The sequence below is a fragment of the Staurois parvus genome, unplaced genomic scaffold (assembly GCF_062004578.1).
Source record: "Staurois parvus isolate SC_StPar_1 unplaced genomic scaffold, SC_StPar_1.0 ptg000017l, whole genome shotgun sequence".
Lineage (NCBI taxonomy): Eukaryota > Metazoa > Chordata > Amphibia > Anura > Ranidae > Staurois > Staurois parvus.
The window spans coordinates 1,221,813-1,249,058 of NW_028317813.1; the positions used below are offsets into that span (position 1 = coordinate 1,221,813).

The 27,246-nt window shown below is 41.0% G+C and overlaps 1 protein-coding gene across 1 annotated transcript in view; it reads left to right on the plus strand.

The window, feature by feature from the left end:
* Positions 1-27,246, plus strand: part of GTF2F2 (general transcription factor IIF subunit 2) — a 331,921-nt gene that overhangs the window by 169,278 nt on the left and 135,397 nt on the right. The window contains exon 6 of the mRNA XM_089678738.1: positions 1,252-1,333. Within this exon, the coding sequence (XP_089534864.1) occupies positions 1,252-1,333 (82 nt within the window). The remainder of the gene's footprint in view (positions 1-1,251; positions 1,334-27,246) is intronic.

Below are 27,246 nucleotides of genomic sequence, written 5' to 3' on the forward strand. Positions count from 1 at the left end.
CTGGCCATTGATTGTTGTTTTTCAAAGGAAAAACACTCTAGCAGTTACAGGGATGTGACAGACCATCTAACATTTGCAGGGGTGCTTAAGATTATCAGATTTTATTTAGTTATGTAAAATCTTTATTCTTTTTTTTCACTTTGTATCTTTATTAGATTTTAGGCAATATAGGATGGTTACATTGACTGGTACAATGAATGAACAGTAGTAGCATAAAGTCTTTATTCTAAAAGGGAAAAACTGCTGTAAATGATTTATAAATATTAGCTAGAGTTCAGCTTTAATTTTTTTACTGCATTTAAAATCTTCTACTCTTAAAGAGCAATCAAATGAAGTCACAAATAACTTTTCTTGGCAGCTGAATTATCAATGACCCTTTGTGTGGGAGGTAGAACATGACTTTCCATCCTGTTCGTCATGGTTATCACAGGGGTGTTAAGGCAAGTTCAGCAACACAATACTTATCTCTGGCCTAAGTTTTGGGTGTCTTGTGCCATTTACTTTGTCTTCCAAGATCCAGAAGTTCGGAAGGAGTGTGAAACAATGAAATCATTCCCAATGGCTTTGTATGGCCAAACACGAAACATTTCTGGCCATCTTCTCTGTTTGTAAATGGGCCGCTTCTGATTTTCAGCGGATTCATTCCACAACCAGTATATACTTTCACTGGAAGGGAATTCAGGTTTAAATGTAAAAGATTGAACAGATCAAGGCAACATACAACCAAATTATTCTACTGAAGTGTTAAACACGCAAGAGTGTTCATGATGTTTTTGTCTATGATTGAAAGCTGATTAAAAGTGATTGAATGGCCTGAAAACCATTTTGTGCATGGCCAACGTTACCCTCTTTGCTATTTTTATCAGTAGGAAAGAAATATAAATGGAGCTTGAACTTTACAGTGCCGTTTTAGTGCTTCATCCCATTGAGTTTGAGATGGTTGCATAATTGCAATGGGAAGTTTCCGATGTACAACAATTTGATTTGTTCAATTGCTTTTCTTTTCATGAATGGGTATTGTTTTAAATTGAAGGAGTGTGGTTTTCTAGTGACATGGGAAGATTTTCAGATGCGTTTTGAAGCAGATCCAATTTGAGACTTTAAAATAATAAGAAATGCAAGTTATGGTTTTGCAGATAATTTCTGTTGACCTTTTGGCTTAACTGTGATCTTTGCTTTACTGTATTTGCCCTGCTTGTTTTGCTTTTTGAGACATGATCTTGACCTGCTTTTTTATTATTCCCCCTGTAGACAAACTTGCTATGGAAGGTATAGTGGTGCAGCGTGCCGAATGCAGGCCAGCAGCCAGTGAACACTACATGCAGATGAAGAGGTAAGCCATGGCTTCTTACAGGTGTTTGTGATAATTAAAGCAAACCTGTTGGTATAGTAACCATTGAAAAAAAGCCATACATGTAAAAAAAACTTGCTTTTCCTGCTGCCAATGCCATTCGGATCCGGAGATATATTCTGCTGAAATCTACTTGGAAATCAACATTTCTTGAAGTATCAATCTCCCTGGCCCCCACAGCTCTGCTGCCTTGACCTCCTTGTCACTGCAGCATACATGTTTAATGTTTATTTGTAAAATAAAGATTGTGTGTGTGTATGTTTGTGTATACACACACACAGTGCCCAGCATAAATGAGTACACCTCAACAGATTTGTCAGAAAACCTTTACTTTTCTTTCAGAATCAACATTTTATATGGGACACTATACTACAAAATACTCTAACAAATCTGGCTTGCAATCAATGGCCAGCATTTGTGGATTTGCACATAGAAAAATTAATTCAAGACCATGTTGCAAAAATTAACACCCCAATGAAAGTCTAAGGCTGGCTATACATTATACAATTTTCTTGTACAATTTACCTTTAGATTTACCAAATTAAACCTAAAGAACTCTTTCAATTGTATCCAATTTTGCAAGCCCTTGCACTAAATAGTTCAAGGTAAATCTAAATGAAATTGTACAGAAAATTGTATAATGTATGGCCAGCCTTAGGAGCAAAGCTAACTTAGATTTTAGAAAACAAAATCCTAATTAGCAAGAATTCAACTACAGGTGAGTCTAGTGATTCATTAAACAGAAGTCCAGCAGACCGTTGATTTATAAAAGGGCATTCCTTAAAGAAAACCCCTTCCCATTTCATGCTTTCAGCAATGGCACCATATAGAAGAGAAATGTCACAAGGCCTGAGAGAGAAAATATTTTTGGCTACAAGGTGAAGGCTAGAAGAAGGTCAGCAAAGCTTTACTTATCCGTCAGAATACTGTAGCAATAGTGAAACAAAGATGGAATTGCAACCATCTCACAGAGACGTCCAGGCCATCCACAGAGGTTAACACCTTGACAGGAGCGTCTACTGACGAGAATAGTTGAAGAAAATCTCCATTTAAGTCTACTACAGTTAGCTAAAGAAGTAAAAAGCCAAACTGGGGTGATTGTGTCCCATGACACAATACAGCGTACACTGCAGAGGAATGGCATACATGAGTGTCTTCCACGAAGGAAGCCTCTCCTAAAGCCCATGCACAAAAAAGCCCGCCTAGAATCTTCCAGGGCCCATGGTGAAAGAGAAGAAGACTACTGGGACTTTGTACTGGAGTGATGAGACCAAGAATGAGATGAGAAAGATGAGACCAAATGTTTTTGGAACTGATGGCTTCAAAACTGTATGGCGTAGCAAAGGGGAGGAGTACAAAGAAAAATGCATGGTTCCTGCAGTGAAACATGGTGGTGGCAGTGTCCTTCTGTGGGGCTGCATGAGTGCTGCTGGTGTTGGGGAGCTGCATTTCATTGATGATATCATGAATTCACAGATGTACTGATGTACTGTTGAAAGAGGAGATGGTACTATCTTTCTGTGCCCCTGGTCGTTGTCGTTGTGCACTTTTCCAACACGACAATGATCCAAAACACACTTCCAAGGCCACTGTTGCATTTCTGAAAAAGAACAGGGTGAAAGTGATTCAGTGGCCAAGTATCTCTTCTGATTTGAACCCAATCGAACACCTATGGGGAATTCTGAAGAGACAAGCTGACCATCACTCTCCATCCAGACTCTAAAAGATGTCGTTCTTGAAGAATGGAAAAAGATAGATGTTGCAATATGTTGCCAACTTGTGCATTCCATGCCTAGACTTGGTACTGTCCTTACAAATCATGGCGGTCATACAAAATACTAGATGTAGTAGTTTTTGTTGTGGGATGCATTCATTTTTGCGTAAACTAATTTGAGTAAAACTGAAGATTTTGTAATCTAAGTGATAATATTAACCTTACTTTCATGTAATGAGCTAAACAAATGTTCTATAAAACTCTTGTCAGAATGTTGGAAATTGGTCTTGTGTTCATTGAGATATTGATAAAAATCTTACTTTTCAAAAGGGGCATACTTATTTATGCTGAGGTAGGTGTGTGTGTTCAAATTTGTGCATTGCTAGAGCAAAATACCGTTGATTTCCACAATGCACAGAAGACATGCATCCCTTTTGCAGGCACAGTGGTGCTATTAATTCTTACTGGCACCCCAATGCACTTTGCTAATGCATGTGCCCAAATGCATGGTACCAAAGTAGTGCACTGCGGTGTGATTAAAAAAAAAACAAAAACAAAACATTATTTCAGATATATGTTTAATAAAATGATTACATGCATAGTTAAAGCAACTCTGTAAGGGGGTGGGAAATATTTTAACAGCAGTACCCTGTGAAAGGAAAACGTTCATACCTTCCTCTCCAGCACATAGTGTGTGCAATCTTCACTCTATTGAAGGGTTCCAGGTGCCACTACTATCTGATCTGTTAGATAGCATGACCTCACTGGTCACCATGTTCCTCTCGCCAACCCTTATGTCACTACTGTGTCTTGTAAAGACCTAAAAGTCAGCAGGAGGAACTGCAGTGGCCTATGGGGGACATTCTATGCTACACACCCATAAGTATCAGGCAGTAGCAGCCCTTGCTCTTCAAGAGAATGAAGATTTTACTCATCACCCACTGGAGAGGTAAGCATAAATCGTCTTTTTTTGCGAGGTATTGTTGGAACATTTTCCACTCTGACAGAGTGGCCTTGAATGCACATAGCACCAAGTACCTTATTTTTTCATGATCTCTACCTTTATTTCCTTCTACAATAGCACTTAGGCAGTGATTGCGGACACTTTGCTCTTCTGCATTTTCTGTGTGCTAACAGTGAATCAGTTGACAGGAAGCAAGAGCAGAGCAATAACAACCTTAGTGCTCCTGCAGCTTTATAACCAAGCTGTGTAGCTAGTGCAATGGAAGTTGCGATTTTACTACATTATCTATCTGGGTTGCAAGTAAAACCATATTAATGTATGTATTGCCACAATATCATTATTTGTTTGACTGAAGTTTAGAGTAAATGTGGAGGAGCTCATAAAATTAATGTATGAGCATTGCCATATACCCCACTCAGCAAGCTGTTGCAGAGCATATCTGAAGCTGAAAGAAAAGCACAATCCTCATGGAGGCTTTCCATGTTTTGCTTTGTTAAAGCTATGCTGTCAGGCATAGTATCTGGAAGGGGTGAGCATAGACAAAATACTTTTAGATTCTGGTGTTTTGGCATGCACTGTTCAGCCCTGCTGTCAGCAGTTGTAAAATTCTGTGAGAGGCCAAAAGCTGGTGTGGTTGGGAGGTGCACCAAGTGGTATTAACATTTAGGGCAGTATGCACCGAGGGAGAAATGCCCAGAATACAGGCCTGTGCCTTGCACCGAATCAAAATTTTGGTATCTTATTCACTGGGGCTAAATGCATAGTGTGCATGAGGCCTTTAGGGTATCCAGTATTACAGTAGAAATGATCTTCTCTTAAAGTGGTCGTAAACTTTTTTAAAAATTGCTGACAGACAGGATATTTATGACAGAAGAGACCCTATTGGTCTCTTCCATCATAAATGCTTCCTGCTGCCTGTAAGCCTTCATCTACCCTGAGACATGAATGCACAGCTCAGTGAACATTTATGGGCCCGATCTGTGCCGCTGTGTTGTGACTGCCATGCGCATATGCTAGATTCACATCATAGCTACATTGCTGTTCAAGCGGCCAAAGGCACCGATCCCTGAAGGGACGAAGATGCAAGTGTCCGGGACCCGCCAGATCGATCACTTTTTTAAGGCACTGTATATGTAAATAAATATTTATTTGATCAGCCATAACTGTATGATAACCTACCTAATTTGGAGTAGGTCCCCCTTTTGCTGACAAAACAGCCCTAACTCCTCGAGGCATGGACGCCAGTAGACCTCTGAAGGTATGCTGTGGTATTTGGCACCAAGCCATCAGTAGCATATTCTTAAAGTCCTATAACTTATTTTTTCAGCACACCTCAAAGATGCTCAGTATATTGAGATCTGGAGAATTTGGACTCCAAGTCAACACCTCAAACTCCTTGTTGTGTTCTTAAACCATTCTTGAACCATTTTTGCAGTGTGGTAGGGCGTAATAACTACTGCCATCAGGTAATATCGTTTCCATGAAAGGGTGCATTTGGTCAGCAATAATGTTTAGGTAGGCTGTACAAATCAAATTAACACCCACATGTATGACAGGACCTAGGGTTTCCCAGCAGAACAATACCCAAAGCATTACACTGCCTTCATTGGCTTGCCTTCTTCCCATACTGCATCTTGTGTCATCTCTTTCCCAGGTAAGTGAGACACATACACCCGGTCCATCCACATGATGTCAAAGAAAACATGATTCATCAGACCAGGCTACCTCCTTCCATTGCTCTGTGTTCCATTTCTAATGCTCATTGTAGGCACTTTTTGCCTACAAAACTATTTTTCCTAGCATTCTGTTTTCTAGTATACCCCACAGAAAACAGAAAAAAGGAGGGGGAGTGAAAAAACATAAGGTTGCTTGTTTTGTTTTGTTTGTTTTTAAGTGATATAACCTCTAAATAATTTTCCTTAATAAACTCTTTAGCTAAATGTGTGTTTCTTTCCCCTTTTATAATGCGTAATCTCAAATTCTAGCACACAGCCTGCTTGTGGTCCTCTCCAAATGCTGAATTTGGCCTTGAGCATGCTAACATGTATGCACAAAGTGTTGCCCTTTAATATCATTTTTGTCATAAATCTTTTCCCTGTACTACATAACTACACCTCTTTTCTATTACCCACATGTTTACAATATGGATACCTCCTTTTTTTTTTATAACCAGCTAAATTCAGTTTGAGATCTCCTTGTCTTTTCAGTGGCTGAATCAGACACTGTGAAATGTGCTGGTTCCATCACTCTTCTGATAGACTTTTGTCATTGAAGAGGTTCTTGCATCTTGTCTATTAAAATGTACAATATAAGATCTTGGTTCTAGAAAAGTTAATCATAATTTATTTACTTTGCATTAAATAGTTATAATAAATGTATTCATAAAAAGTGTAAACATCTCTGGCATGCTCTGGGATGTGGATTTCTCTTGGACCATAAGGCCAGGTTCTCATTTGTCTTGGTGCATTGAATGCATTAGTGTAAAAAAAAAAACCGTTAGGTTTTTAGAACCACTATAAGGCAACTGGTACATTTTGAATTGGCTGCTGATGCACTTTACTCTTATTTGGGAACACAATTCACAGACGTGTGTTGTAGTTTGTTGTGGTGCGCTGCAGTACAAATGCGTGACTTTAGTGCATGGGTTCTATTCATAATATCATAATAAATGCGTATTACCATGTTTTACCATGAACCCTGCCTAAAGCTTCTATTATGTGTTTGCAAGCTCTATGTTTTAAAGCTTTTCGTTAAATGTCTTTGTGTATTAGCTTAGCACCCCGCCACTGACCCTTAACGTATGATTGGAGAGAAGTAATCTTTTGATCTTAAAACAGATATTGTTGAAGGTCTAACGTTTGGCAGTAGTTTTTTTTCCAAATTTTTAGGGTCCAGTTTCTAACTGAGGATATGCTCCTCTATTTTTTCTCTTTTATTCTGGGACAGAAGAGTACTTTGTTGATCATTCTGCATTTATTTTTCATCTTTTTTTTTTTTTTTTTTTTTTTTTAAGTGGAACTAAAGGCAATACGTATTTTTCATTTTGGATAGGGAAGGTTATTATCCCTGTCAGTTTTTTTTTTTTCCCTGCCATCTGTGCCTCAATGGGAAGATATCACTTCCTGTCCTATAGCCAAATCAGGCAGTGAGAGGGAATCCCTCCAAAGTGAGGGAATCCCTTCACCAGAGTCACCAAAACTAGTTATAATCCAAAGAAAACTAAAGAACAGGTACCCTGCTTCCCACAAATCAACAAAATATAAGCATCTGTTTTTTGTGCATGTATATCTATTGTAACCATGTATAAGTTTTGTGTGTATTCACTGTCCATTTTTGTTAGGATATTAAATATAAAACATATCATTTGTTCCTTTTGAATAAAGTACGCTTTAATTCAAAGAGGCAAAGTGAGCCTGTTATTGTATATGTCTGCACTAAGGCCCCATTCACACTTGTGAATGGGATGTGGGTGATTACATGTGCTATCCCGAGCGGTGGTTCCTGGCAATTTAGTTAGCGGAGGGAGTCTCATTAAAAATAATTAGGAGGGTGACAGCTCCTGCAGCTGATTGCTGCCACTCGCATGTAATTGTTCAAGTAGCAGTTAAGTGCGGATAACCAGCCGTGGACGCAGAGAGTCTGAATTCAGGGCCGATTGTTCGAAGGCAATCGCTGGTTGAGCGATTACATTCGAGCAGCCGTGATTAGCTGCAGGAGCTGTCAGCTTCCCATTGCTTTTAATGGGGATTCCTCTGGTAGCTAATTGCCAGAAACACACACTGGGGTTTCTGCATGTAACCACATTTGCAAATGTGAATGGGACCTAAAACAGTGGGTAAGGTGACTAGCAATGTTTTAACAGCTAGAGAAAGCAGCATACATGTTTGGAAGAACCTGTGTACAACCCTGATGGAAAGCAAAGTTTTCTGAATAGAATTGTCAGGATATAGAGTTCTCCCAAGCCTATCACATTTCGGAAGCAGGCAGTGTGTGTGTTTTGTATTTTTCCTATACCTAGTTCAAACATATTCATATTTTTGGTTATTTTTTAATTTGCCATCCTGCTTGCCATACAAGATACATTTCTGCATTTTTAAGATACCGGAATGCTTCTTCAGGGTTATAGAGCTAAAGTTATTTCATGGTTTTATCATTTTCCTTTAAAGCTAAGGTGTGGGCAGAAACATTATTGGGAGCATTAGCAAGGGTTCAATAAGGTAATGATGCTGAAACTGACAGTTGGGTTGGAGCACAACAGTCACAATTTTGAACCTTAAGGATGACTTGCTTCAGAGTAGCTATAAATACAGAGGTCTGTGAGGTATCATTTTAAAGCTCAATATCCACTTTTTAATATTTAAAGTGGCTGTAAACCTCAGACATGAAATATAAGCAATCCCTCTATAGTGTGTACTTGTCTCAATCCAGAGAACTAGGAGTCATTTCTGTCTGCTGTTTCGTTCTTCTGCTATCAGCATGAATCACTTCTGACAGTTTTTTCTGACACCAAGAGAAAAAAGGTGACGGGAGGGACCTTCAGTAGATTGACAGCCTCAGCTCTGTTGCTGTGAGCTGTGTGTGTTGTTGGGGGGGAGGGTTGTCTTTTCCCTTGAATCAGCTCTCAGAGCTCTCCTCACTGAGCTCTGCAGAGTATAATTCTAGTTCTCTGCTCCCTTTTTTATGAACTTTCAGACAAGCTTTATAAATTCTGGACTTTGGATGTAGAGAAGAGAATACTGTAGATAAACAGTGACAACCTATGTAGGATAATTGTTTTCATCTCTGTGTATCACCTGAGGCCAGTCACTTAGCTGGATAAGGGTTTACAACCACTTTAAATGTACATAGCCTGGCCGCAGTAGATCTTTAAAAATTTAAAAAGCAAAATGATACTGCAGACCCAGACAACTGGAGCAATTGCATTATTGAGGATGACATCACTCAGCCTTCTTGCAGGATGGTTAATATTTTCTGGACCATTTTCTGGACTTTTAAAGCCAACCAGTAACTATGTCTCTATGATTTTGCTATCTCTATTTCTATTTAAAGTCTTTATCTGGCGAGGCAGCATTGCAGTGCGTGAGCACAGTAATGCAAAATCGTTTTGAAGTATTGCTAATAAATCTCCAGAGATTTCTTTTTCTAACAAGTTCTGCAGAAAGTGGGAAAGTCTGTTTTGCAGGACCTGGAAACACAAACTTCAGTTTTTGCTGCATAACTGTCTTGAGATCTAAAAAATATTCATAGAGCTGAAAGTGGATTTGTGTTTGACAGAACAATTTATTCATAACAAGATGTTTATTGTTCCCTCAAAAGCATCTTTTTTTCTTTAACTTCTTCAGCCCCAGCCACTGCATGAAAACGTTTGCAGGGCGGCATGGCTGCGCAAAACCACGTTTTAAAACGTGGTTTTGCAAAACAGGGGGCGCGTGTGAGGCGCGCGCCCATCCTACCTGTCCCGCGGGTGTCAGCAGCGGGTCTCAGCTGCCGGGTCACGGCCGGTCATTACCAGCCGTTTCCCCGTGATTAGCGGTGATCGCTGACAGAGAGCAGGGCTGCATTGTTTACACACAGCCCTGCTCTCTGTCAGTTGCCTGTCAGCTCCTGACAAGCTGAAGAGGGAGAGAAGAGTTTCTCTCTCCCGATCAGCCTGTCCCCGTCCAGCACACACCCCCGCCCCCTAGTAAAACACTCCCCTCACAAAGTTAACCCTAAAAAATGTTAACCCCTTCTTCCCCAGTGCCATTAGTAGTGTCAGTGGGTTTTTTTTTCACTGATCACTGTATTGGTGTCACTGGGGATGTCAGTGACCCCAAGTCAGTTCCCCCCCAGTGTCAAAATGTCTGCCACAGTCCTGCCATTAGTCGCTGATCGCCGCCATATGTCGCTGATCGCCGCCATTATTAGTATAAAAAAATTTTAAAATCCCAGTATCTTTCCCGCCATTTGTAAACGCTATAACTTTCATGTAAACCAATTAATTTACACGTATTGGGATTTTTTTTAGCAGAGACATGTCGCAGAATGCATTTTGGATGAAATTTGTGACAAAATTAGATTTTTTTAAAAAAATTTTTACTGGACATGTTTTATAGCAAAAAGTCCAAAATATTATTTTTTTTCCTCAAAATTGTCAGGCTTTTTTTTTATAGCGCAAAAAATTAAAAACGCACAGGCGATCAAATACCACCGAAAGAAAGCTCAATTTGTGGGAAAAAAAGGATGTAAATTTAATTTGGATGCAGTGTTGCATGACCACGCAATTGTCAGTTAAAGTAAGGCAGCGCCGTAACACAAACCTCTTCTGTAACCGCTTCCTGATATATATATAAGTGGTTTTCACACCCCTCAGATTGCCAGGAGCACGCTCATGTACAATAAACCTCCATTGCTAGTATAGTGTCTGAACGGGTCAATATCTTTGATCAGGTCAGCACTATACCAGCGTTCACATTAGTATAGCGTCCCCAAAAATGCAGCGTTAGCGGGATCAGCCCCGACACCTGCCAACACCTGCGTTTAGCCCCTACGCTTACCCCCCCCTTCTCCCCCAGCAAGTGCAGTGTCAGTAGGTCACTGTCACTTGATTCATTGCACACAAAACCGCAGTGTTCGCAGAATCAGGCCTGATCTCTGTTAGCACTTGCCTGTAAATTTTGATGACTCTCATATGCAGCAGAGTGCCAGTACTAGTGCCGCTCTACCTTTTGGTGAACTGGCGAGTACCAGCGGTCTAGTACATCCTGGTCTTTCACATACCTCATTGATTTTTGGAGCTGTTTTTCACGGAATATCTGTATGCATTGATTGTGGATCAAAGCAGTTTATATGCACAACAATTTGTTGCTGCCAACCCAAATTCAAACCTTTGCCAGACCATTCGCATGGAAACTCATTACGGTTTTCAAATTTACATTTTTTTGGGACTTAACCCTCAACATGGGCATTACTAAAAGAAATGAAATGCGGTTGTATTGGTCCGCAGACCCGATTCATCATATGCCGTGTTTTCTGCTGCCATGGCCAGGCATAGATATGAGAGTATAATGTGTTTTATGCATTTCAGCGACAATACACTCTGTCATCCTCGGGGTAACCCTGAATTTGACCGGCTCCACAAAATTCAGCCCCTTGCAAATCACCGTAACCTAAAATTTGCAGATGTCTATACTCCCCAGCAAAACATCTGCGTTGAGGAGTCCCTTATTAATTTTTCTGGCCGCCTTGCATTCAAACAATTTCTCCCCAGCAAGCGTGCCAGATATGGGGTCAAGATGTAGAAGACCTGTGAGAGGACAACAGGCTATACTTATAAGTTTCGGATTTACGAGGGAAAAGATAGTCACGTGGAGCCCCCGGATGCCCAGACTACATGGGGAGCAGTGGCAAGATAGTTTGGGACTTGGTATCATCATTTCTCCATATGGGGTACCACTTATACGTGGACAATTTTTATTCAAGCGTGCCACTATTTAGACATTTATTCAATCTTGGAACTGGCATTTGTGGCAAACTGTGACCTAATGCGTGCCCACCATTAGAAGTGGGTGGATGCAGGGCGGTATATTCTAATGGTGGACATACCACATAATTTTTCTGGCAGAGCTTTCTTCTCATTTTTTCATTCAGTCCACTGGCTGCATACAAAAAAAAAAAAAGAACATAGCATATATAACCAACAAGGACCAGTGATGTACAGGTACATCACTGGATTTGAATGGTTATACCAGGATGATGCCTACAGCTGCAGGCATCATCCTGGTATCGTTTTTTTCAGCCGGTGAACGGCTTTCATGTAAAAGCAATCCTAGTGGCTAATTAGCTGCAAGATTGCTTTTACAAGCAGTGGGAGATGATGTCCCCCTCCCCCGCTGCCTTCCACGGCCTTCTCGGGCAGTCCCGTGCCATCAGGGGAACCTGAGAATGCAGCCGGTGTTTCTGCCAGCTGACCATAGAGCTGATTGGAGACCAGAATGGTGCCAATCGTCTCTATAGTCTAAGAATTCGGAAGCTACAAGCATTTCATCACTTCAGTTTCGCAGGATATAAACAGCGCCATTTGTAAATTGGGAAAGCATCTGATCACACCGATTATGGTTTGATTAGATAATGTAAGGGCAGAGGAGATATCTAGAGTCTGATAGACCCCAAAAATTGTTTTTGAAAAATCGCTGCGTGAGTACTATGTGCCATAAAAAATTGTAGTACCCACCATTTTATTCACTACGGTGTCTGCTTTAAAAAAATATATAATGTTTGGGGGTTTAAATAAATTTCCTAGCAAAAAATACTGATTTTTTTCAAGTGAACAAAAAGGCTTGGTCTTCAGGTGGTTAGAAGAGTGAATGATGTGTGGCATAAACTTCTAATGCTGGGCATAAAACGCCCCCACCCCCCAAAATTACCCCTTTTTGGAAAGTAGTCACCCCGAACTATTTGCTGAGAGGAATGTTGAATCAATAGAAGAATTTATTTTTTTACCACAAGTTTTTGGAAAATACTTGTGGCAAATATATATATATTTTTTTTGTACACAAAATTGTCACTTAAATGATTTACTGCTCACACATGCCATGGTTATATGTGGAATTACTCCCCAAAATACATTTTGCTACTTCTCCCGAGTATGGGGGTACCACATGTGAGAGACTTTTTGGCAGTCTAGCCAAGTACAGGACCCCAAAATCCAATAAGCACCTTCAGGCTTTTAAAGGGCTTTATTTCCTCATTTACACTTCCAGACTACCTATCACAGTTTCGGAGGCCCTGAAATGCCAGGATAGCACCTAACCCCCTCCAAATTACCCCTTTTTGGAAAGTAGACGCCCCAAGGAATTTGATAAAAAGCACGGTAAGTATTTTGCAGATCTCATTTGTTGCCACAAGTTTTTGGAAAATGAAGAAAAAAAACAAAAACATATTTTCTCTATTTTTTTTATATTTCAAAACCTTGCGAGAAAAAATGAGATCTACAAAATACTCACCATGCCTCTTTTTAAATTCCTTTGGGTGTCTACGTTCCAGAAAGGGGTCATTTGGGGGGGGGTTTGGGGCTATCCTGGCATGTCAGGGCCTTCGAAACTGTGATAGGTAGTGAGGAAGTGTAATGAGGAAGTTACGCACCTTCAGGCTTTCAAAGTGGCCATTGGATTTCAGGCTCCTGTATGTGGCTAGGTTCCCAAAAAGTCTCACACATGTGGTATCCCCATACTCAGTAGAAGTAGCAGAATGTATTTTGGGGTGTAATTCCACATATACCCATGGCTTGTGAGAGAAATAAATCATTTAAATGACAACTTCGTGTAAGAAAAAAAAAAAGTTTTTGTCATTTTCCAGAAACTTGTGGAAAAAAAATAAATCTTCCATGGACTCAATATGCCTCTCAGCAGGTAGCTTAGGGTGTCTAATTTCCGAAAAGGGGTTATTTGATGGGCAGTCAGAAAGTAACAGCTATGTAAATTCCATTATCTATACCATAGTTTGTAGATGCTATAACTTTCACAAAAAGCAATCAATATACACTTATTGGGATTTTTTTAACCAAAAACATGTAGCAGAATACATTTTGGCCTAAATTTATGACAAAATTTTAGTTTTTTTAGCTATTTTTTATGACCAATAGAATGCTCTATTTGTGTTAAAAAAAGGACATAAATTTCATTTATGTACCGTATTGCATGACCGCGCAATTGTCCATTAAACTAGCGCAGCGCTGTATAGCAAAAAAATGTCGTAAATTGCAGTATCTATACCATAGTTTGTAGATGCTATAACTTTCACACAAAGCAATCAATATACACTTATTGGGATTTATTTTACCAAAAACATGTAGCAGAATACATTTTGACCTAAATTTATAACTAACTTTGAGTTTACTATATATTTTTTTTTAGCTGAAAGTAAAAAATATTGTTTTTCTTCAAAATATTTGGTCTTTTTTTGTTTATAGCGTGAAAAATAAAAAGCGCACAGGTGATCAAATACCACCAAAATAAAGCTCTATTTGTGTGAAAAAAAGGACGTAAATTTCATTTAGGTGCAGCATTGCATGACCGCACAATTATCAGATGAATTAGTGCAGCACCGAGTAGCAAAAAGAGGCCTGGTCATTAAGGGGTATCGTATGTACTCTCCAGCGCCTCAGGATATGCACAGCCAAAAGGGAAGCCAAGGGTACCAGGACAGCGACAACCAAAGGAAATGCTCCAGGGGTGCAGCCCTCCTCAGACGGGGAAATCAGCTACTGGATAGAGAGAAAACAGGTGGCGCACACACCTAGTGCATTATCCAAGGTTTATTGTAGGAGTGAAAGAATAATAAAAACATACTCACAGACGAAGCATGTATCTAAAAAGCATAGAAAAATGACAATGGCCACAACGGCAGGCAAGGTGTTCTCACTGTCAGTGTGGTCAAATGGCTGACGCGTTTCGGGGACGAATCCCTTTCCTCAGAGCTGATGACCAACCTCTGATGCTGATGTATGATGAATGGAAAGTAAGAGCCTTGCTGTTGATGCATTGGTCATCAGCTCTGAGGAAAGGGATTTGTCCCCGAAACGCGTCAGCAATTTGACCGCACTGACAGTGAGAACACCTTGCCTGCCGTTGTGGTCATTGTCATTTTTCTATGCTTTTTAGATACATGCTTCGTCTGTGAGTATGTTTTATATTATTCTTTCACTCCTACAATAAACCTTGGATAATGCACTAGGTGTGTGCGCCACCTGTTTTCTCTCTATCTGGTCATTAAGGGGGGTAAATGCTCAGGAGCTCAAGTGGTTAAATTTGAAATTACAAGCAAAAAGTTTAGTTGGCTGAATACTTGCTCAGTCGGTAATAAAAGAATGTTTTTTCATATAAATCTAGTTGTGTTAGTTGTGCAGTGTATTGTTTTAAAATGTAAAAAGGTCAACAATAACAACTAGTACCGTATTTTCCGGCGTATAAGACGACTGGGCGTATAAGACGACCCCCCTACTTTTCCTGTTAAAATATAGGCTTTGGGCTATACTCGCCGTATAAGACTACCCCCCTCTACCAACCAATCACGGCAAGCGATGTACCAGTATTTTCTGTGCACACTGCATACAAAGCCTGCTTGGATTGGGTGGGTCAGCTCTCCCTGCCTGCCCAGCCCTCCCTGTCTCCAAGATGGTCTGAGAACTGCCACAGTTATTAATATATAATAATTAATGTTAATTACCGTATTTCCTGCAAGGTACTGCCTAGCTGACGCTTCTGCACATGTCTTCGGCAGCAGTAGACGATCGCTGATCACCATTCCTCACAGAACTGCATGAGACGTCGGATGCAGCCGTTCAGTGCTCGATTGAGCTTGACTGAAACTGTGATATGCAGAGAAGGGATACACATCGGGTAGCGGCAAGAAGACGCTTCTGCACATGTCACAGTTTCAGTCAAGCTCAATCGAGCACTGAACGGCTGCATCCGACGTCTCATGCAGTTCTGCGAGGAATGGTGATCAGCGATCGTCTACTGCTGCCGAAGACATGCGCAGAAGCGTCAGCTCGGAAGTACAGGTAAGGTTTCAGCACAACACCCGGCGTATAAGACGACCCCCGACTTTGTAGAAGATTTCCAGGGGTTAAAAAGTCGTCTTATACGCCGGAAAATACGGTACTTGATGCGTTTTGTGTTGGAAAATGTTACGATTGCTTCTGAAATCTCTCATAGAACTAATTTTGTACTGCAATCCTTATACAGTATTAAGACAGGCCATAGATTATGCAATTTCTCCTTCCTGCAGGCACAACCAATCGCTTTCTTCCCCCATCAACACAGTCAGTGATGATGGTGAAATCCCTCCCGCGGAGCTACTGCGTTCTCTCAAGGAGCCTGCATGATGGATCAAATCTCAGCCAGTCCCTGCTGAACTAGCCAAGATTTTATCCATCTATGGGCCGCCTTAAGAGCTATCCCAGTCACTTTAAATGACAAATCTAGATAATGAAGGAACAACAGCTCACTGATAAGGTAATCTGATTTCTTCTCCAATCAGCAGGCTCCATTTGTTAGACTGTGTAATGTAGTACAGCTTGATTTCTGTGCAGGGCTGTTCCTTTGTCAACCATTATGAATGCTGATGTGCAGGGAATATCCAGAAAACTAGTACGAAGACTGGAGTACCATTTAAAATACATTCAAGTATGTCTGAAAAAATACACATACACCAACATCTCTATTACTTACAATTACAACATTACAGCACTGTTGTAACATTTGCTAGGTTTAAAAAAAAAACTATAAAAAGCAGGAACTACTAAAGAGGGTTTATACTCTCCTGTGCCACTGCTTCTGTGTGTTTTTCATTTTGTTTTGGAGCTACAGCCACCTAAAGGATCCTCATGGTTGACACTTTCTGGAGTATTTGATGCCTGTGTTCTCATGCTGTGTGATACAGACTTCTAAATGACTGCTGTGTCCTGTAGTGATAGGCTGGTGAAAGGGACGATGACGCAGCAGGGAACCAGGCATCCCACACACTTGAAGGTGTGTTGAATATGCAGCAGTTGCTGTACTGAGAAGATCAGAGGAACAGGCAGTGAGGCGGGTAAATATAAACTCTCTCCTTTTGGAAATCCTGCATTTTTAATACTGGACTCAGTAATTGCAAAAACAACTATGGGTTTATAGATTCAAACCTCTGAATGTTTGCAAAAAGGCTGGCTGTAGTTTTTATGCCAAACCACTGCTATTCACATCCACCAGCCTAGGAAATAAAGCCCGTTGCACTTCTCTTACTGTTAGGGTCATCCGTGCACTGTCACGGTGTAGATGCTGGGGACACCAAACATGGACATCAGTATCCATCCCTTGAGAATAGCAGGGATATCAGCAGTCAGTTCAGATCACTGATGTCTATATGAATGCCTTCCTTGTGGAGTGAAAGACGCATGGCTGTAGAAGCCAAGCAGTGGTTTCCCCTGGCACTTGTACAATTACATTGTGGCCATCTAATCACTGATTGATCCATATATAGAAATCATATAGAAGGTTATAGTTTTTCTTTTCTTTGCTAGGGAACCATGTAAATTGTAACAGTGTGAGAAAAGAATTTAAAGTGGATATAATGGCAGAAGGTGTTTTTGTTTTTTTGTTTTGTTTTTTTAAACCTTAATGCATTCTCTGCACCAAACAAAAAAAAAAAACATGCACAGGATCCCTTGCAGACCCCCTTAATACTTACCTGAGCCCAATCTCGAGCCAGTGCTTTAACTGAGAGCAGCATCTCTGTCTGCTCTCCTTCGCTCTTTCTCTCTGTTCACTGGGCATGGAGGCAGCGGTGGGAGGCTTTGGCTCCTGTCAATCACAGCCCGTGAGGAGAGAGTGGGGGCCAGGGCCAAGCCGAACTTTGTATGCCTATGGACAAACACAGGATGTCTTGGGATCGATTGAGATCTGGAGAAGTTGGAGGCCATGTCAACACCTCAAGCTCATTTTGTTCCTTAAACCATTCCTGAACCATTTTTTGCGCTGTGGAATTATCCCACTGAAAGAAGCCACTGAGCCCATTCTTGAGCCAGTGCTTTGCCTGAGAGCAGAAGCTCTCTCTGTTCACTGGACATGGAGGCAGCACTGGGAGGCATTGGCTCCTGCTTCTGTCATTCACAGCCCGTGAGGAGAGAGTGGGAGCTGAGCCGTGCTGTGTGTGCGCCTATGGATAAACACAGTGTGGCTTGGAATCGAGTCTTCGCTAATGCACCCACAGCAAGTGGCTTACTATATATATAGAAAGATACACACACACAATGATCAGCCGTAACTTTATGACCTAATGTTGAGTAGGTCCTCCTTTTTGCCACCAAAACAGCCCTGACCCATTAGGGCATGGATTCCACTAGACTTGTACAGTTATGCTGTGGTATCTAGCACCAGGCCTTCAGTAGCAGATCCTTTAAAGTGTAAGTAAAGTAATTTTTAAAAGGTTGATGACAAGAAGGGTATTTATGGTCTCTTCTGCCATAAATGCATCCTCCTACTTGTCAGCTGTCATGTTCACTGAGCCGCGCATGCGCAGCTCAGTGAGCATTTATGGCCCCGATCCGTGCCAGAGCAAATGTGACTCCCATGCGCATTCTCAGGACTGATGTCATTGTAGCCTGGCCTATCGCAAGGCGGAAGGCACGAGACCCGGAAGAAAGATCGCATAAAGATGGAAGTGCCTGAGGGTCTCCAAATCAATCCCACCTCAGCACTGGAGGGCACCGTTTGACAGGTAAGTCTGCTAAAATGTTTTAATATGCCATGCATTCTAGCACATTATGGCATAACCCACCTAGGGGCCCTAAAAAGAAAATTTTACAGTGGAGTTTGCTAGCGCTTTAACTCCTGTAAGTTGCGAAGTGGGGCCTCCATGGATCGGACTTGATTTTTCCAGCACATCTCTAATATGCTCAATTGGCTTCCAATTTCTCCAGATCTTAGTCCAAGTCAACACCTCTTTGTGTTTCTCAAACCATTCTTGAACCATTTTTGCAGTGCGGAATTATCCCACTGAAAGAGGCCACTGCTATCAAGGAATACCTTTTCCATTAAGGGGTTTACTTGGTCAGCAACAATGTTTAGGTAGGTGGTATGTGTCAAACTAACAGCCACATAAATGGCAGGACCCAAGGTTTCCCAGCAGAACATTGCACAAAGCATTACACTGCTTCTGCTGGCTTGCCTTCTTCCCATAGTGCATCCTGTTGCCATCTCTTACCCAGGTAAGCGATGCACATGCACCCAGTCATCCACATGATGTAAACGAAAACAGGATTCATCAGACCAGGCCACCTTCCATTGCTCTGTGGTCCAGTTCTGATTCTCATGTGCCCATTGTAGTCCATTTTGGCTGTGGGCGCTGGTCAGCATGGGTCTAACCACTATAACTTGGCCCTTTTTCAGAGTTTCTCTTATACTTACGCATGCCCATGTTTTCTGCTTTAAACACATCAACTTCAGGGACAACATTTTCACTTCCTGCCTAATATATCCGCCAACTTTCAGATGCCGTTTTAACAAGATAATCAATGTTATTCATTTTACCTGTCAGTCGTAATAATGTTATGGCTGATTGGGGTATATATATGTATATCCACAATATATACAGTACATGACATGTAATTCTTTTTAGAATTTTGTTAAAATATTTACAGGATTTTTTTTCTTGTCTTAAAATAAATTGGTTAAAATTGAAAATACTTTCGATTGACCCTATTCTAGGTTCAGCGTAAGATAGGACTCTTCAGTGGATAACGCAGATCAAATATTTGGGTATACAGATGTCTGGTAATGTGGCTGATATTGTATGCCTCTAAAGTCTTGCTAAATCCAAATTTGAAATCTGGAAGTCATTACCCTTATCACTAGCAAGATCAGTCTAATTAGGATGAAATTACTCACCCTGTTCCTCTCTTCTTCTATGTACTAGAAATGCCCCTGTCAAGGTCCATTCTTTGGAACAGTAAGCCTTCCAAACGTCCCTTGATCACCCCTTCCCCAGTGCAATTTCTCCCACAAAATATACACCAAAAAGGATTTATGCCCAGGTATTAAGTAGTCAAGTACAATGTGATATCAACCGCACAATGGGATCAATCGGACCAAAGCTATAACCCCAAGGGAGAGAGCAATAGGAGTAATCTTTTAAGCCACACCAGAGATAGTTTCCAACTGAGCCAAAGGTCAGACCAGAACCACCTCATGGAAGGACAGAGGTATCTGAGACCCAACTATGCCAAATATTTTCAAATTTCTTAGGACAGCCTCTATTCAAATAGGTAGCTTTATACAGAGGCAAAGCTTTATTAAATAAAGTATTCCAAAAAGTAAGACAGGGGGCCTCTGTCTTTTTCCAATGCAATAAAATTGCCTTGCAAGCACAGGATAAGGTTATCGTAAGAAAATTTCTCTGTGCCCTAAGATTCACCAACTCCTCTACCAATTCAAGTAGACACACAGAGATGGTCATTGGTATCTGAAGAGTGGTAAGGTTTTCAAGGGTTCGGACCACCCCTTGCCAGAAATCTGGTATAAGTATGCATCTCCAGAAAATATGGTAAAAAAAAGTACCTACAAAGCTAACAGGCCACCAAATCAGCTATAACGTATAGCCAGTCTGGCAGGGGTGTTAAGAATGCTATGTAGAATTTGCACTGTTGCACTGTTTAATTGGGCAACTATGTGGCAAATAAGGTTTAATGCTGCTAAATGTAAGGTTATGCACTTGGGGGCTAAAATGCATCAAACATACTGGGGGGGGGTACAACTGGGGGAATCCATGGTGGAGAAGGATCTGGGAGTTCTGGTAGATCACAAGCTTAATAATTGCGGTTTCTAAAGCAAGCGAGAAAAATCCTCTCTTGTATTAAAAGAGGTATAGACTCCTCCAGAGAGAGAGAGATATAATTTTACCCCTGTACAAATCATTAGTAATGCCTCATCTGGAATATGCAGTTCAGTTTTGGGCACCAATTCACAAAAAGAACATTGGGGAACTGGAGAAAGTGCAGAGAAGGGCAACCAAACTGATAAGAGGCATCAAGGAGCTCCGCTATGAGGAAAGATTTCAGGATCTTTATCCTCTCTTGAGAAGAGGAGATTAAGGGGGGATATGATCAACATGTATAAATACATCAGTGGTTCGTATAGTGAACTCGGTGTAGAGTTATTCACCCTGAGGTCATCAGAGGACAAGGGGCACTCCTTATGTCTGGAGGAAAGGAATTTGAATCTCCAAACATGGAAGGGTTTCTTCACAGCGAGAGCTGTGAAAATGTGGAATAGACTCCCTCAAGAGTTGGTTGTGGCCAGCTCAGTGGATTGCTTTAAAAAAGGCCTGGATTCTTTTTTGGATACACAGAATATAAGTGGATACTAACATTTATAGGTAAAGTTGATCCAGGGAATATCTGATTTGCTTCTTGGGGAATGGGGAAGGAATCTTTTCCCCTGCAGGAGCAAATTGGATCATGCTTTGCTGGGGTTTTTTTTTGCTTTCCTCTGGATTAACTGTGGGTGTAGGATTATAACTTTTTTTTTTCTTTAATGGTTGAACTCGGTGGACATTTGTCTTTTTTCAGCCAGACTGTGTAATTTTGTATTTAATTAGGTGGTTCCTGTCCAACGCCAGGCAGCGAAAGGGGTAATCCCATATGTCATCGCTCTGGAAATTAGGTACCACTGGCATCCACCAATCCCTACACTTTTCAAGGAGCTTAGGCTTGACTATCAAAAGGCTCCTTTGTAAACCCCAGACATTTGTTTTTTTTTTTTAAGCAGGTCTGACCACAACAACCTCTCTAGATCAGAGGATTGAGTTTGTAGGAGGTTCGTACCAAATTGGGATATGAAGGCATGGCGTAATGAAAGTATCAAATAAGGTACTTATTGGGGAGTTGAAACTTAGATTTCAGTTAATCAAATGTAAGCAACCTGCTCGCCCCTATAATATCTTTAATTTGCTTGATCCCCCTATTGGCCCACACTATAGGATCAGGGATTGTACCAAAAGGTGGCAGACGGGTTATACCACAGTGGAGTAGAGGGTGAGCACCCCAACGCCTCCGGCTGCATGATGCACTGGACCTTATCCCACGCTCGGAGAGTGAACTTTATGGAGCCTGTCAGGGGGACACATCCCTGGGGACCCCTGGACAGCAGATGATGTACAGTCAGGTCCATAAATATTGGGACATCGACACAATTCTAACATTTGTGGCTCTATACACCACCACAATGGATTTGAAATGAAACAAACAAGATGTGCTTTAACTGCAGACTGTCAGCTTTAATTTGAGGGTATTTACATCCAAATCAGGTGAACGGTGTAGGAATTACAACAGTTCGCATATGTGCCTCCTACTTGTTAAGGGACCAAAAGTAATGGGACAATTGGCTTCTCAGCCGTTCCATGGCCAGGTGTGTGTTATTTTCTCATTATCCTAATTACAGTGAGCAGATACAAGGTCCAGAGTTCATTTCAAGTGTGCTATTTGCATTTGGAATCTGTTGCTGTCAACTCTCAAGATGAGATCCAAAGAGCTGTCACTATCAGTGAAGCAAGCCATCATTAGGCTGAAAAAACAAAACAAACCCATCAGAGAGATAGCAAAAACATTAGGCGTGGCCAAAACAACTGTTTGGAACATTCTTAAAAAGAAGGAACGCATCGGTGAGCTCAGCAACACCAAAAGACCCGGAAGACCACAAAAAACAACTGTGGTGGATGACCGAAGAATTCTTTCCCTGGTGAAGAAAACACCCTTCACAACAGTTGGCCAGATCAAGAACACTCTCCAGGAGGTAGGTGTATGTGTGTCAAAGTCAATAATCAAGAGAAGACTTCACCAGAGTGAATACAGAAGGTTCACCACAAGATGTAAACCATTGGTGAGCCTCAAAAACAGGAAGGCCAGATTAGAGTTTGCCAAACGACATCTAAAAAAGCCTTCAAAGTTCTGGAACAACATCCTATGGACAGATGAGACCAAGATCAACTTGTACCAGAGTGATGGGAAGAGAGAGTATGGAGAAGGAAAGGAACTGCTCATGATCCTAAGCATACCACCTCATCAGTGAAGCATGGTGGTGGTAGTGTCATGGCGTGGGCATGTATGGCTGCCAATGGAACTGGTTCTCTTCTATTTATTGATGATGTGACTGCTGACAAAAGCAGCAGGATGAATTCTGAAGTGTTTCGGGCAATATTATCTGCTCATATTCAGCCAAATGCTTCAGAACTCATTGGACGCCGCTTCACAGTGCAGATGGACAATGACCCAAAGCATACTGCAAAAGCAACCAAAGAGTTTTTTAAGGGAAAGAAGTGGAATATTATGCAATGGCCAAGTCAATCACCTGACCTGAATCCGATTGAGCATGCATTTCACTTGCTGAAGACAAAACTGAAGGGAAAATGCCCCAAGAACAAGCAGGAACTGAAGACAGTTGCAGTAGAGGCCTGGCAGAGCATCACCAGGGATGAAACCCAGCGTCTGGTGATGTCTATGCGTTCCAGACTTCAGGCTGTAATTGACTGCAAAGGATTTGCAACCAAGTATTAAAAAGTGAAAGTTTGATTTATGATTATTATTCTGTCCCATTACTTTTGGTTCCTTAATAAGTGGGAGGCACATATGCAAACTGTTGTACTTCCTACACCGTTCACCTGATTTGGATGTAAATACCCTCAAATTAAAGCTGACAGTCTGCAGTTAAAGCACATCTTGTTCGTTTCATTTCAAATCCATTGTGGTGGTGTATAGAGCGAAAAATGTTAGAATTGTGTCGATGTCCCAATATTTATGGACCTGACTGTATGTCTTCGTAGAAGCCCACTAGGGCTGCCTCGAGTAGTGTAGCTGCATCTCTATCTTCTTTCACCAGCCAACAGTGTGCGAAAACCATTTGGCCAGCTAAAAAATATTTGTGTAGATCTGGTAAAGCAAGGCGACCCTGGCCTAATGGCTCCTGAAATGCCCGCAGCCCTATCCTAGGATGGAATGAAGGAAAAAAGAACTAAAGAGGCCTTCTAGTTTCCTTTAAAAAAAAAAAAAAGTGTGGGACCTACACTGGAGAGTTATGCAGGAATTAAAGTGTAACAGGTAAGGTATTCATTTTTGAGTAAATTGTTCCTACCAAGTAGCGATAAAGGTAGATGTCGCCACGCCTCCAATGTTCTTTAAAGGCAGGAACTAAGGGCTGGAAATTTAATGCCATATATTCAGTCACTTTAGCTGAGACTACAATTCCAAGATACTTAATGTGAGAGACACATAGAAAAGGAATGGCAGGAGCGATATGGGCTCGAGCCCCCTCATCTATCGGTAGGACACTAGATTTCTCCCAATTGACTCCGAGGCCTGAAAATGTGGCAAAAGTATTCAAAGTCTTTAAGGTCGCTTGCAGAGAAGGCTCTGGGTCTTGCAGACTAAGGAGGAGATCATCTGCATATAGGGCTGCACAATAACAAATTTCCCCCGCCAATTGGGCTCCCACCTTAGAGTCCATAGGGCAATGGATATAAGCTCCATCATGAGTGCAAAAAAGGGTGAGAGTGGACACCCCTGTTGGGTTCCACAACCTACTACAAAAAAGGGAGAGACCCCATTTCCTATCCTAAGAGCTGCTTTAGGAAAATTGTATAACAATATCCAGGCCATGAATCTAGGACCAAAACCCATATGAGAAAGCACCGAGGCCATATAGTGCCAGTCGAAGGCTTTCTCCATAGCTAACCACCCATGTCCCTTGAATGGCATGTACAATCTGTAGAAGGGCAAATAGTCTCCACAGATTAGTGTCAGTGGAGACCTTCCAAGTTTAGTAACTATTCTGAAACAACCTCTTCTATCTGGAGTGCTGACCCTTCCAAATGTCTGCCAATATTTCCTAGCAGCCCAACTTTCACGTGTCCACTATCGGCTTGTTTGTAGTCAAGACAATACCTTGGCAGTGCTAGTAGCTGTTGCTCTGGGTTTGTATAAAACCCTGCAATCTTTTTTGTATAGGGACTGCTGCGCTTCATATCTTACTCGTGCCATGAGAACTACATTTAGAGCATGGGATAGGACTCCCATTATGGAATATTCCTAGTCTTCCCCATCTAGTGTAAATCCCAGAGCCAGTTATATGGGCGTCAAGGGGCATTTTGGGAGACTTGTTTGTACATAATAAACGTCTTTTGTTCACTGCAGTGAAAGATCAGTATTCACTCCCAGATTGGTATTTGTTTTGTTATATTCAACTTCATCGTGATTGTAGTTCTCAGTTTGACTTGACAAGAACCAGCTTGTCTACTACTAGACCTGAGTCCCTTTTGTGATGTTTACATAAATCTGATTCAAATATTTGTAAGGCATCACAATACAAGATCACAAGATGTTGCAAATTTAGATGATGACTATTGGGATGACCTCTGGAACTTTACATTCCAACAGCTGTTTTCAGCCAGAGATAGACTATAGAATTGAAAACTGCACATTGGGGCTATCTCACACCAGCAAGATTAGGAAAGATATTCACTAATTACTCAAGTGTATGCTGGAGATGCTCCTCCACATCTGTGGATTTCATTCATATTTTTGGTCCTGTGGTACATTTGCCATATACTGGTCTACGCATCTGAAATATATTTCTAAGTTGACCAACATTATGGTTCCTTTGGATCCAGGGGCCTGTAGTTTGGGCCTGGTGGAACCTCTGGCTGTTAGAGAAGGGACCAGGACACTAATTGGCCTACTGCTATTTCCAGAAAACCAATTGTGCTTCATTGGAAAGCCCAAGATCCCCCCTCTGTTTGGATAAATAGATATCACTGATTAATTCTGTTTTTTCACTATATAAAACTGCATATAACAGCAAAGGATGTTTAACCAAACTTTGGTCTCCATTGTTGAAAACCTCAGACATGGCCATCTTAAGATACTGCCTTGCGAATCTTACTGTTCCCTTTCTTTTGATTAAATAATTACTTAGACAACTTCTGTTGTTGTTTGTTCCCATCTCAATCTAAAACTTTCTGCACTTTGTGATTATTTGGGGTCCCGCTTAGAACATCCCATGCTATTAGGTGAACTTGTATCTGCCCTTAGTGTAACCTGATGCGTACATCGCAGCGGAAGTGGGAGCGGGTACCTTTCAAATTCAGGTACCCGCTCCCCAAAGGTGCCAATCCTTAATAGGGAGCGGGGGACAAAGGCTTAAAGCAAAACTTCCCCTTTTGGGTGGAACTCCGCTTTAAGGATTTTATTTAAGTCTAATACTAAGCAGTTCTAGTAGAGGTCTCTTACATCGAGAGAAGTGCCCAAAGAGGAGTAACCAAGTAGCTAAGAAGAGTTTTTATTTTTATATTCTGCTTTATTTGTACTTCACTTTTCAGAGACTTGTTAAAGAATACATACAATCCAAACTTTTTTCTGTTTTTGTTTTGGATAGTGTGTGGAGGTATTGAAGATGAGATAAACCTTCAATGATATTTTCATGAAAGATCTGTTTTAACCCCTTAACTGCCAGGGCAATTCTGAATCTTCTCACATACATCTAAATATTTATCTGCAGTTTTGTTTGCATTATTGGGCTAGAAAATTACTTCGAACCCTAACCACCATATATTTTTGAATGCAGTGATTAAAATGGTGATTTTTGCAATTTGTTGTCTCATAATATTTGCACAGTAATTTTTAAAATGCAAATTTTCAGGAAAATACACCTTAATGAAATTTAGTGCACACAAACACAATATAATACCCTTTTTCCATTTAAACGATGTTACTCTGAGTAAATTGATACCTATCATGCCAGGCTTTAAACTTCTTACTTAAATGTTATAGTCCTTTCTGTGTTTCTTCCAGATCTGTATGGTACTCTTGCATGAAGAACTCTGCAGTTTGCTTTTGTGCAGGAATGTTTTGTAATAAAGAATGGTCACTGCTGCTTTCTCTACCTGTGCAAGGTGCTGGTCTTATTTCTGCCCTCCTGTAGTAGTGGATAGTTTTGCTGGGTCCCTTCCGCAACTCAGCTATTGGCACAGGCATGAAGTCACCATTATTTTTACAAAGTGATATCTATGTTTCCAAGGTATTTAGTGTACACAGAGTATATTTATATCCTCTGTGGCTATGAAGGAATATATTGTATTTAAATGAAAGTTTTTATGTGTCCAAAGCCGAGTTTAAAATGACTAAGGTTTTAGCATGGTCTGCCTAACTTACCTATGTTGCTAAAATTGAATGCTGGGGGCTATAGGGCACAAAATAGTACTTCCTGTGTACTCCTTGCTCAAAGGAAACAGTTAGTGATGATGTAAACTTGACTTGAAGTTAAGTTGGGCAAACAATGGCAAAATCCTAGTTTGTGGAAAAAGGTATAGCATTTATAATGCTGACTTAATAAATGAGATGAGCTTGTAACAATATCAACTTTTAAAATAAAGGAGCAGTTTTTCTTTAACCATTTCACTGCCACCAGTTTTAAGGCCTGTGTCAGCGGCAGCAGTGGCATTTAGGTATGCTTAATGCTGCAACATTCCTTCAGCCAACTGTCAATCTTCTTGTGGAAATCACTTCTGTAGGTGCAGCAAAATACCATCCTCCCCACTTCCATGTGTCCCAGTCTCTGCTATCCAGGATATCCATAGTGGGCAGAGTGGAGCCTGCCCATAAAATTCACCTAATGCATCTTCCTGTAATGGTGTTGCACCAAAGCTGCCCCT